This window comes from Polypterus senegalus, chromosome 16, assembly GCF_016835505.1.
Source record: "Polypterus senegalus isolate Bchr_013 chromosome 16, ASM1683550v1, whole genome shotgun sequence".
Classification (NCBI taxonomy): domain Eukaryota; kingdom Metazoa; phylum Chordata; class Cladistia; order Polypteriformes; family Polypteridae; genus Polypterus; species Polypterus senegalus.
Window position 1 is genome coordinate 58,182,405 of NC_053169.1, and position 13,472 is coordinate 58,195,876.

The window sequence follows — 13,472 nt, forward strand, 5'->3', positions numbered from 1 at the left end:
GCATATTTCTAAAGGTACCTCATACCCTGTCATACGCAAATTCTGCGCTCAGTTTTGCAGACTGGCAGCACCCAGCGTCAAAGCAGTGCTACTGTTCCTGTGTGGTTACCCTTTCTTTCTTAGATCCACATTCCTGACGCGGCTTTATAAATACACTGAAACTAACCGCATATTGTTTATTAGTGTAATGCATCTGATTGTAATTAACCTGTAACAATATAATGGTCCAGGGAACAGCCATAGTATTCCAAATACCACAACTGCTTTAGCATTGTTACTCTCACTCTTCTTCTTTTTCTTCTTTCAGCTGCTCCCGTTAAGGGTTGCCACAGCAGATCATCTTTTTCCATATTACTCACTGCACCACTCAGAGTATTTATATCACTGTATCTGAGTGGGGAATCACAGCAGCAGCTGATCTGAAAGAGAATTATCGGGATACAGCATCAAGCACACACTGCCTCATCCATGGCAAAATGCTTCTGAGACTTTCCCGAATGGACCTCGCGGTTCAGAAACAGTTTCATCCCAAGAACTTTAAACACAGTCAATCAGTCTATCAAGTGCTCCTTGTAGAACTGTTTGTACTTATTAGTACAATCACCTCACTGTAAACTTGCACTACAGTTATAATATTGCACAACCTGTGCCACTTTATAAAGCGCGTATTTACATATGATGATGATATCATTTCTAAGATGAAATGCAGCAAAATATGTTGATTATATTATACAGATAAAACTTTAACTTCATTTAAATAATCTACATTGTTAATAATTAAAGGACACGGTGTCGCTACGCTAGCAAGGATCTGGCGCTCCGTTTACGGATTGTTCCTGCCTCGCACTGTATGCTTCACTGGGACTGGCGTGAAAGATTGAATAATTAAACATGTACTACGAAGATATTTCAGTGTTCCATAAAAGGTTTGCAGAATCGTCGTTCTAAGCTTACAGATGGTTTAACGTCTATTACAGAGCTGATTGTGTGGCGATTGGGTATTTGGAGAAAGAAAAGGACAGGAATTGGAGGTTAGTACGTTTGAAAGAGACAGTACTGCTGCACTAATGTCATCAAAGGTCGCGCACAATCACTGTGCCACCGTGTTCCCATGTTTAATAACATGCTTTCATTCCTATCATCATGAAAAAGACATTACATATACATCTCAGTATTTTAATTATTCAGAGAGCTGTAATATTACGAATGTAATGGATTCTGTGCCTTGTCGGAGAAAGAGAAAGCGCGGAAGCGTGATTCACATACAGAGCACATAGAAGATCAAATACAAAACAAAGCTTTTAACGTGCTATTTTCGTTACGATCGGATTTGAGAAACTAGTAAATTAAACGATTTTAGGATGAAGTTTATGATGTTCTACTTTAATGACAGTGTTCTCTCTAGCGTCTTTTATTAGTTGAGCGCCCGGAGATGACAGCCGCAGATCTGCAGGCACAGGAAGATCTAATAATCTGCAGAGATGGCAAGGGACGAGCGGGCGGGTGGCAAATATTGCTAAAGCTAATAGTGTGGAAAAGGCGGAGCAGAGTTCACAAGCAAAGAGTATGGGGAGGTGGGGTTTCGAGAGCGGGCTGTACATGGTAATTGCGGGGGTGTAGCAGCTTAATACAGTAGCAAGGAGTAAGGAGAGGTGGGCGGGCGAGAGGGGCTGTACATGCTAATAGCGGGAACGGAGCGGCAGTTCACAAGCAAAGAGGATGTGGAGGTGGGCGAGCAAGAGGAGGTCTGATAAAATAAAAAAAGTCTAGCGAAACCAGCCTGTCAGATATCAGAAAAAAGGCGTCAGGAAGTGATATCTTTGTTCTGAGCGTCAGCGCAGTTTGTATAGTGCGGCTGAGCGTACAGCAGCGCTCTTCTTGTACAGTACATAGCAAACCAATATATACACATACAGTTGTTTAAGCATTGGGAGTGTTCTGCGTGCAAAAATCCTTGTAGCACTCACTGTGGTTCCTGTTTAAAGTGACCCCATCTGCCGTTCTTATATTTGCTCATATTTGGACCTGCGTCCATATTGTAAAAAGTGTGCAGAAACCCTTGCAGCACACACTGTGTCCTGAGCAAAAGTTTTGTCACTGAATTTCTGAGGGTTTTGTACGGAAGCGTATTAGGGCCATGGTGAAGAAAAAAAAAAATACGGACAAAGTGAAGAAAAAAAACTGTATGTCGAGAATAAAGTCGCGATGTTGACTTTATTGTCGACATTTCCACTTTAATCTTGACGCTTATGACGAGAATAAAGTCGACATGTTGACATGTTGCTACGTAACTTATGACGGTGTTTGAGAAAATCTAGTAAATTAAACATTGATTTTAAGATTAAGTTTAGTTTACGATGTTCTACGTTAATGACAAACTACGAGAATAAAGTCAACATGTCGAATTTAATCTCGAGATAAATGGCAAGATTAAAGTGAAAATGTCGAGAATGCGTACCTGCCATAGTGCAAGTGTGAACTGAATATCCAACAGGCTCTCCCTTTCCCACTCAAAAATCTTATTCATAGGTACTTTAATTTTTTTTCAAATGTTTTACCAACATGAGCAAAAGAAGTATTCAGAAAACAACACTGCTCAGTTATTTCAGAAAAGAGATGACACAAACTAATGAAGGTGCGGCGTCAACTCCTCATGTGGCAATTTCAGACAAAGACATTGTAGAGGCTGGTCCATCAGGGGTCTCTTCAGCACACACTCTGCCAACTGATAAATCTAAGCACCGCTTATCCGGCATAAACAAACAATGGTTTAAAGATTTTGATTGGCTAATGTTCAAAGAAAATGTTATGTGGTGCTCATTGTGCATGAAATACTCAAACAAACAAAAGTAGATATTACTTTGGGTAAACTTGCCATATACAAGAATTAAAAAAAAAAAAGCTTGCTAGACCATGAAAAAAGTAAAACGCACATTGAGTCTTCTGCTGACCTTTTAGGAAAGAGCAAACTGGAATTGGTCAAATTGAAAGATCTGTATCTGTGTTAAATAACTTACAGAGAGATGTCTTTGTGGGAGCTTTAAGATCCATGTATTGGTTGGCAAAAGATGAGTTGCCACATACAATGTTGTTTGAAAAGCTGTTGGAACACTGTAAAGAAATGGGTTGTTCCTTTTTACAACATCTCAATGTTGGTAAAAATGCACATTACACCTCTGAAAGAATAATGCAAGAGCTGCTGGATGTCTTAGTATCAGAAAGAAAGTCTAACATACTGAAAAATATACACACTGAACATTTTTTCAGTATTCTGTGTGATGAAACTACAGATATCTCAGATGTAAAACAATTATTTACATTAAATATGTTTGCCAGGTCACTAAAGAGGTCAGAATTAGTTTTCTATCAACCCGCAATATGATTGATGGCAAAGCGGAGACTATAACCAACACACCGAGTGAGACTATGGACACTATAGGACTTGAAAACTGCTAATTTGGTTGGACTAGGGTCAGATGGAGCTGCGGTTATGAATGGCAAACAGAAAGGTGTGGCAAAACTACTTAAAGATAAAACATCTGGACTCTTGGTGAACTGCCACTGTGTAAACCACCGATTGGCCCTTGCAAGTGCCCAAGCAGCAGCTGCTGTACCTTATTTAACAAAACTGAACAACATCTTAAGGCAGCTGTTCTATTTCTTCCAAAATTCTTCAGTTAGGATATCTGGTTTAACGGAAATTCAAAATATTCTGAACAATCCCCAGATTAAGCTGAAAATGGCCAGTGACACTAGATGGCTATCTGATGACTTTGCAGTACAGTCACTACGACAATGTACAATGAGTGATCTCCTTGGAGGGCCCAGACTTTGATTATGGGAAAGCTTCAGACAACTGGGCCTCTAGGAAGAAAAGAAGAATAAATATTTAACTGAAGACACCTTCTGCATATGCAAGTTGGCTTTGAAGAATATTTTTACATTTTTCTTCATTGGTTTTCCTATACTTTTCTTCATTGTTTTCACTTTTCTTCCCGGCAGCGACAATACTTGTGCCTCTTGGTTTATGTCATAACAATTGTTATTTAAAATTTTTGTTAGGGTTGCAGGATCCTGAATTGGATACTTCTTAAATTTAATAAAAATATTCTGGCACAAGTGTCAAACCTTAAAAAAGGAAGTCATACTGAGCGTTGGAAAATAATTAATAATAACTAACTAATAAAAATAGTGCACATTTAATTTTCCCTACCACCAAATTTCCCTGTCCCGTCCCACCCGGCTAGAAAAAAATTTCTGGGGAGAACACTGAATTACAAAATAAACTGCGTGATTAAAGTGGAAATTTCAAGATTAAAGTTGACATTTCATGCTTTTTTTCCCCACTGTGTGCCTATTTTTTACCTCTGTACCCTAAGAAGCTTTCATATGACACTCCGACGGTGGGCTACGACTCGCCGCTTCACAGCGACTTTGATATGTGACAACTTCTTTTTTATTTTGGGCACTTTTCGACTTTGTGAACTTGAGCTTTTCAGTTTCTCCGACACTCTGTCACTCGATCAGCTTCCTTTTGTTGTGTATACCACTGTTTAAACCAACAAATAGTATGTTTTTTCTTTGCCTCCACTTGGTATTCGCAAAATTCTTATATTTTCCCCCGTGCTTTTTCCATTCTTTTCACAGAAGGCTGAGCTTAAGGACGATTTATATTGAGTTGCATATTCAAAGAGGCGTAATTCTGGGAGGAGTTGAGGTGGGACAGCAGGCGCGTGCACAAGCGTTACTTTTCACTCTAGCTGGGATTTATGGAGCGGAAAAATGTGGAAGTTGGAGTATGCACAGATTCTTGCATCTGGATTTTTCTGTGCGCAAGTACATTCCCGCTTTTGTGCTTACACCATGTTATAGTGTGAGTTCTATGCACGGCGTTATACATGAGGCCACAGGAGAGGAGCAGTACCTCCCCTGGAACATGAGAAGGCAGCAACCCTGGTGGGTGTTGGGGCCACGGGAACAGAGCTTGGAAGCTGAACCTTGTGGGTACCTGTGGCCACCCACCGCCAGGGGGCACCAGGATGGCTCAGAAGACATGGTATGCAGCACTCCCACCACACCAGGAAGTGCTGCAGGAAGGTCATCAGGGAGCACTTGGAGCACATCCAGGTGTATTATTAAAAGGGTCGCCTCACTCCATTCTGAGAGCTGGAGTCGGGCGGAAGAGGAAAGTCTTGCGAGGAGTAGAGGCGGAAATAGAGAGAAGAAGAGAAAGGACCGAGTTATTTGTGGTGATTTGTGCACAGTGTGTGAAGCGCAAAGGACTACAAAGATAACTGAAAATAAAAAGTGTGAACTTATGTAAGTGTGCCTCTTGTGTCCGTTTGTTCCGGGTTAAGCACGGTTATAGCGCCACCTACTGTCACAACATCAATAGATAGTTTTTTAAGAAATTAGATTCAACCATAACCTCATTTATTTGGATTTTAAAACATCCATGTATCCAAAGAGTGACCCTACCTAACTTTCAATTGTATTACTGGGCAGTAAATATACAAGATTTAAAAACCTGGACATGGACACAAATAGATGAACATACACAGGCTTGGTCCACAATAGAAATAAAATCCTGCAGTACTTTTTTCTATTCCTTACTTTGTACCCCATAAATACAAGTTATCGCCAATATACTAACAACCCAATCATGCTTCACTCACTCAGAATACAGAACCAATGTACGAAGCATTTTAAGATAGAGATGCATTTCATCTGTGGCACCTCTGCACGAGAACCACCTTTTTCCACCCTCTCAAATGTACTCAGTTTTTAATGTCTGGAAAACATTTGGGATTAAATCACAGATATCTGTACATAGACAACATCTTTGTGTCCTACAAACAATTACATTCTAAATTTAACTTTCCAGCAACACATTTCTTTCACAATCTTCAAATTGGAAACTTTGTTAAACAGAACCTGCCCAATTTTACTCAACATATCAGAAAAGGAGTGGAAAGTAGCAATGCAGAGAATTCACTTGAGCTCCATATGCGCAAAGCATACAATTATTCAACTCAAAATTATATATCGAGCAGATCTGTCCATCCATCCATCCATTTTCCAACCCTCGTTTACAATTTTCCAAAATGTTTCCAGGGCAAGATCCAAACTGCGAACGCTGCAATCAAGTCCCAGCCTCACTGGGTCACATGTTTTGGGCCTTCACCAAATTAACATCATTCTGGACCAAAATATTTAAATGCCTTTCAGTCAGCCTGGGTGTCACAATCCCTCGTAACCCATTAACAGCATGTTTGGGGTTCTTCCAGATGAGTTTAAAGTGGAGGAGGACAAACAAACTGCGATTGCCTTTACTTCACTATTGGCAAGCAGACTTATTTTGCTCAACTGGAAGAATCCTAACTCTCCTGTTTTAAGTCAGTGGGTAACTGATGCTTTATATTTTATGAAATTGGAAAAAATCTAATTCTCACTTAGATAATCTGTGCAGAATATTTTCAAAACCTGACAGGATCTAATCAATAACATTTTAGAATAAGCTTTTAAATTGTGTAAGCAGGTTCTCTCCCCTCTTTTACTCCATTTATCTTTATTCATGTATTAATGTATCTATTTACTTATTTTTACTACGTTAAAGTTTTACTCTTCTGGCATAGCTCTCTTTCTCAGGGGTGGGGGTCTATTTGTTTTGAACCTTTTTTGTAAAACTTCAGTTATTTATATTGAATGTTATCTGATTTTAATAAAATAAAATAAAAAAGAAACAAATGCTTAAAAGGTTTGGAGCTACTGTTTATGTGTGCAATATATATTTATACCTGTAACACATGCAACAAGGCAACCTGCAGTACAGAAAACAAAAATGTACCAAGTTAATCCTCTAAAAAACCTCAAATAAACAATCCTATGACATCTAGCAAAAGCACTTTATATGTTAATACAGCATTCATGATCTTCAGTGAAATATTTTCACCTCTGCCTGCAGTGCTAAAAATGTTCCCGTATTTCAAATAAACTTACTCATAATTATGTTTTCAACATTTTGTAAAAAAAAAATACTTAATAAATTGCAAAACAAATCATTAAGGAGCTCTTTTTCTGACACACAGTATATGGTGCATAATAAAATCAAAAATAAAAAAATCATCAATTAAACTGGAGTAGTAATGCATGTCTTTATTGTATTATAATCACATTATTGTTTTATTAAACAATGTACAGAGATTAATTAGTCTATACATTGTTAACAACCCTACTTTCAGACAGAACATATCTTAAAATCACCACAATTGACCACACAAGGAAAAAAAAGAAAGAAAACTAAACTGAAGCTCGTGCTTTAAGTTTTATGGGAAATAAATTATAACAGGTATAATGTGAAAAAGATAACATTTAAAGAATATCTACTTGCAGGTTAATGGAACTAAAACTTCATGTGTCTAAATGTAATGTGACATGAATGCACTCAACAGTAAAGTCACTAAAAATGTTACCTATGACAAAAAGTATTAAACAAAATAGCGGAGACTTGCCAAATACCATGAGTCTTCAGGATGTTTGTAAAGTACAAAAATACATGAAAAAAATACATAAATAATAATAAAAAAAAAAATACATGAATTTTGCAACCAGCCATGACTAACTGTGGCCTAATTCAACTAAAAATCACTGATCCATGTATCGCTCCCAAATGTACTCTGGGCAAGATCCTGAGCTCATCAAATGCTTGCTCTGCTAGGTCACGTCTTGGGACTGTTCTACAATTAATCCATTGGGGGCAAAAACACTTGTATACCTTTAATAGCATTGGAATTAAAATTACTCCTAATATCTTAACAGCATTATCTGGACGTACCAGATGGGATAAAGGCATGCTATCAAATACCAGTTGCAATCTCTTGTACTACACTACTCACAAAGACTTGTTTTCTCAACTGGAAGAATATAATCCACCTTTGTGCCTCAGCTGGAAAGTAATGTTCTATATTATCACAAAACTCAAACTTGATTTTGATTTTTGTCCACTTTTTGCTGTTTTATCATGTACAAATCACTATTTTAGATGTGACTCTCTAGTCATATAAGCTTTCTTTTTCAGGTGGATGTTGAGTGACAAGTTTCACGGGTTGTCTTTGGAGTGATCAAGCTTGCTATGTTATTTGCATTTGCTTGAATGGGCTGTGCTTTTATTTATCTCCTAAATAAAAGAATGATAAAACGGCTGACCATATTGTATAAACAGCAGAAAATGTTGAAACTATGCTTCAGTAGGTGAGAAAGCATGTTATAGTGCTAATAGTCATTTGCATGATCATCAACAGTGAAACTGAAATTGGCCCAAAAACACTAAAGTAAATCTCAAAACTAGATACATGTATGCAACTGATAAATATGATACACTTTTAACTTTAACTGTCATCTTTAAGTGCATTGCACACTATGCTGAGCAAATTAAAGGCTGACTTCACCAAGAATACAAATTTATACCTGTACAGCACATTTCTGAGACCCTCTTCATACACTTAAATGCAGCACTGTTCCCTATTGAACAGAGGAAGGAATAAGTACGTGTTTTGTAGGGGAAAAATAAAAACCCTCTTTAAAATGATCATTGATATGGTAGACCTTCATCAAATATTTTTAAAATAAAAAGAGGTCGACTGGAATTTTACCCAGTGTAAGCTGCTTCAATGCAACTAAAACTGAAAAGCAGCAATGAATAAATTACCTGCTTATAGATGGAATGAGAACATCTGAGGCCTGTGATGGACCGTGGCCCTATTCGGGGTTGGTTACTGTCTAGTGCCCGATGCAACCCAGATAGACTCAACCCTGTATTGAATTAAGCAGGTTTGAGAATGGCATGTCCTTAAGCAGCATATCAGAAAAATTACCTTCCCCTGAGAATGAATAACTAATTCAATCAACCAGCATGATCAGGTGCTGCCCTCCGGTGGCCATTGAAGTCTTCCACATGACTAATCCATCCCTAAACATGTAAAACTCATACCCAAGTCAACAATTACTTTTGATTAGGATTGTGTTATATTTTTAATTGATTCCGCAATAGATATAAAATATGTGTATTATATATTAAAAGTCATTCTGGCATGTACACAAGCAAGCTGCAGGATCCATTTCACCATAGTATTCAATCTGAGATGTAAAGAACTACCGGTATGTTCATTTAAAATCAAGTGGATTACAATGATTCTTGAGTTCTTGGTTTACTTCTGAATCAAGCCAATTTGTAATCCAGATGTAAGCAATGGGCAGCCTCAACTATGAAAGCTCAACCAAATTATGCTCTGGTTAAATGCACTATAAATCTTGAAAACCTGGGTTTAATACGCATGCAATTGCTTTAACTTGGGTAACCATGGGAAAGATGCAATTAGAATGAAATATACAGTATGAACACAGAACATGATTGTAAATTAAAATTATCTCAACAATCTAAAACCTTTTTTTTTTCTTGTATACATTCTAAAATAATTACTTTTTAAGCAAAAAAGCAAAGAAAACTTCATTTTAAAGTGTTTTTACACACTGGGAGGTGATCAGTAATTACTCATGGTTTACTCTTGAATGGTCAAAACTATGGGACATGAGAGAATGCTTCATTTCAATATTGGGTGACTGCAACTGCATTTATAACTGGCATATACACAAAAATGTAACACAATTTCAAGATGCACAGAAACACGTAAATGTAGAAAGTGTAAAAATGTTGATACTCAACTTGTTAAAAAAAAAAACAAATTGCATGTAACACTCTTCAATGCGTCTCGGCTCAGATTTAATAATAGCTCCCTCAACTGCCCTGCCTAATCACCTGCTACTGGTAATGTTTGGTCTGGGCCAAAATGTGAATTTAAAACCTTTACGCAGAAAGCAGATAACAGAACATGTGAACTTTTTCAATGTACATTTACAGACACGTCTGTCTATTCACAGCACAATGTAATAATTTCAGACCTACCTGATCCAATTCAGGTTGGAAGGGAACCAAAGCATATTCCTGCATCAGGCAAAAGGCAGGAAACAGAGATTTTGAAGAACTAGAGCTTTATGTAGCAGCATCAGGCATGACCAAAAAACCAAACTTGAAAAAGACCGTAGTCAATTATTTGAAACCAAATATATCTTTTGGATAAGGCAAAACTCCCTTTACACATGCACAAGGAAAAAAATCCACTTTGGCAATTTAACTGTATATAAATGAAGAAACCACACCAACTGCTATGATACAACTTTTAGTGCATAAATAATTTACAGTAATTTTATTTTTTTCATTTTCTATGTGACAATTTTCTGTAATTTTTAACATCAACCTTGGGAAGTGCAAAATGTTTGATATACACTAAAATTCTGTTTTTCCATCAATATAACTGCCTGTCCTCAACTATTAGGACCATATTAAACAATCCAGGATTTCAATTTCTTTCATCATCCATATAGGTAATATTTAAATTGACAAAAAGGGAAAAAAATCATAGCTCTAATTTATCAGGAATAGTAATAACCGAATCTGAAGCATGGTTCTGGTTTGACTCTGCTGGTACAGCTGTGAACAATTCCTCGAAATCTTTGTCCTGACCAGCTACCGCCTCCACTGCCTGGGAGCTTGTTGCTCCATAGGTCTGCTCTGTGGTATTTGAAGAAGACTGTTGCTGTGCTGTTCTTCCCAGTTCTCCTTGCCTTCTTCCTCGTCTCTTTCCCAATATTTTCACATAGTTCGCTGGTATGAGTCCAGTTATCTGTCCATCCAGGCTTGCTAGCAACCAGCCACGCACTCGTGGTTGTTGTTCTAGGGAAAATCCAATACAAACAAGAATCAATTACATTTGTAACATCTAAATTACAGTGAGATCAGTTCCATAACTGGATGATTATCACTTAAACTTGAAACAAAATGCTTTAAAGTATTGATATTGATTCAGTGTCTTAAAAAGAATTTTGGCCTAGCAATGTAAATATCATGGCCATTTCTTAAAACACTTCAACAAGAATAAGAAAATTCAAGAAATTACTAAGAAAAATGCTCTGCCCACAGTCTTATGAGAGCAAATTTAAAAACTAGACTATACATTTCGGTTAATAAACATACCAAGGTTATGTCAATATTACACTTTTGTAGCTGTGCTTTGGTTTCTCCAACTGATGCCACTACAGCCCTGTTACAATAACTTAAGCCCACCCAAATATCAAGAAAGCCTCAACAGTTTTCTCTCTTTTATTTATGGTTTTATGTGGCATGTTTAATTTTGTAACAAGAAGCCACTGAAGTTAAAAAGGTAAAACTAGGTCTCGAGACCATAAAGGTTGAGAAACATTGATCCTGGACATCTGGATAGAGGTAAATTGAAAGGAATCCTCAGAAAGTGAGGGTATACAAACAAGGTGACACAGAAAAATAACCAGATTGGTTTAAAACAAAAACAAAAAAAAAACATTTATTGATGAATTACAGCATTCTAAACATTGTCACCTTCTCTATACTCCCCCTTCCGGTCTCTACACCGCTCAATACGTATCTTCCAATGATTGAAACAGTGCCTGAAGTCTTCTTGCTTGAGGCTCTTCAACAGGCTTGCTGTTTCTGTCTTCACTTTCTCCACTGAAGAAAAATGTGTTCCCTTCAGGTCACTTCTGATTTTCAGGATCAAGTAAAAATGACAGGGAGCTAAATCGGGCGAATAGGGAGGATGTTTGAGGACAGGAATGTTTTTGTCAGTCAAACTGCTTTACAAATAAGGCATTGTGCGCAGGAGCCTTGTCTTGTCTTCCTGTTCGCTTTTTTCACCCAACATTGTCGTAGCAACTCGTGTAACGATTGTTGTGCAAATACTGACTAAGCAATTCACAGGATATACCCAGCCGGTCGACGGTTTGAGAGGGCGTGTAGGTATGGGATATAGTTCTATGATTCATGTCTGGCCGACCTCCAGGCAGTTTTCCAGTAAAGCCCCAAGCCCAGTCCAGTTATTTTTGAGTCTCACCTCGCATATTAAATGCCTTACTTACTACTTACACATATACATACACACACTGTGGTGGACGGCCAGAGCCCTTGCCTGGCTGGGACACCTCTTCTGTATATGGTCCGGGGAATCAAGTATGGACTGAACAGTACCTCCCCGGTGACGCTAGACAGCAGCCCCACTGGGTGGCAGTGGTGCCTCGGATTCCTGCAGGGCTCCATGGGAGACGGAGTTCTCTACAACCCTATTGGGATCCAGGGATGCCACCAGGGGGCACTGCAGCTGTTCCTGAGCCTGTGTGGGCGGCTCTTCTGCCACACCTGGAAATGGAGCCGGAAATAGGTTGTCAAACACCTGAAGCACTTCCAGGTGGGCTAGTAAAGGAGCCAGCAGCTACCACTCCGGGAGCCAGAGTCGGGAGGGGAGGGACTAAGCTTGCCGGAGAGGAATGTCGAAGATAAGAGAGTGAAGAAGTGAAGTATTGTGATTGGGATTTGTGCTTTGGACTGTGTTGTGGGCCAGTGGGGATGGGGAAGACTTTCCACATGAGCAAAGAAAAAAATAAAAGCACTTTGTTTTAGTAGTGTGCCTCCAGTGTCTGTCTTATGTCATGTACAGTGGGTTGAAAAAGTATTCAACCCCCTCTGGAAAGCTACCCTATTTCCATCTTGCATCATTACAATCTATTAAAAATCACAAATGCAGAGTATCACAGTGAACTTTTATTTCTCTGTGTACATATTGTGAGCTTGGTGAACTAAACAAATGCAAATTGACAGTCAGGTTGTGAAAAATGCTGTTGAAAAAGTAATTGACCCCTTTACATGACACAAAGTCAATACTTGGTAGCAACACCCTTTCTGGCAATAACTGCTTGCAATCGCTTTGGATAGTCATCTACAAGCTTAGTACATCTGGATGTAGGCCATCTTTCCCATTCTTCGTTACAGAACTGCTCCAACTGGGAAAAGTTTGAAGGCTTTCGTTTTTGAACTGCAATTTTGAAATCACGCCACAAATTTTCAATCGGATTCAGATCCAGACTATGGCTCACTGCAAAACCTGGATCTTCTTTTTGTCAAACCATGCTTTGGTTACTTTTGCACACTGTTTCGGGCCATTGTCCTGCTGAAAATGGTAGCATCGTCAGGGTCCCAATTTCAAGGCTGACGTTTGAAGGTTTTCTTCCAAAATCTGGATATACTTCTTACTATCCATTCTTCCTTCAATACGGGCAAGGGACCCAGTGCCCGCCATAGAGAAGCAATCCCAAAGCATGATGCTCCCCCCACCATGCTTGATGGCAGGTATGGTGTTTGCTGGATCATTGACAGTCCCTTCCATCCACCAGACAAACACCTTTGTGTTGAGGCCAAAAAGTTCAATTTTGGTCTCATCAGATCAAAGTACAAGACTCCAGAATGCAGGACTCTTGTCAAGATGTCTGTTAATGAATTCTAATTGAGCTTTCAGATGACATTTTTTTAGGAGTGGCATTTTTCTGGCAAC

General features: G+C 38.5%; 1 protein-coding gene across 1 annotated transcript in view; it reads right to left on the reverse strand.

The window, feature by feature from the left end:
• Positions 1-7,135: 7,135 nt before the first annotated feature.
• The window catches only part of pex13 (peroxisomal biogenesis factor 13), a 37,476-nt gene continuing 31,139 nt past the window's right edge, over positions 7,136-13,472 (reverse strand). Inside the window, exon 4 of the mRNA XM_039737780.1 lies at positions 7,136-10,789. Coding sequence (XP_039593714.1) covers positions 10,473-10,789 — 317 coding nt within the window. The 3' untranslated portion in view covers positions 7,136-10,472. The remainder of the gene's footprint in view (positions 10,790-13,472) is intronic.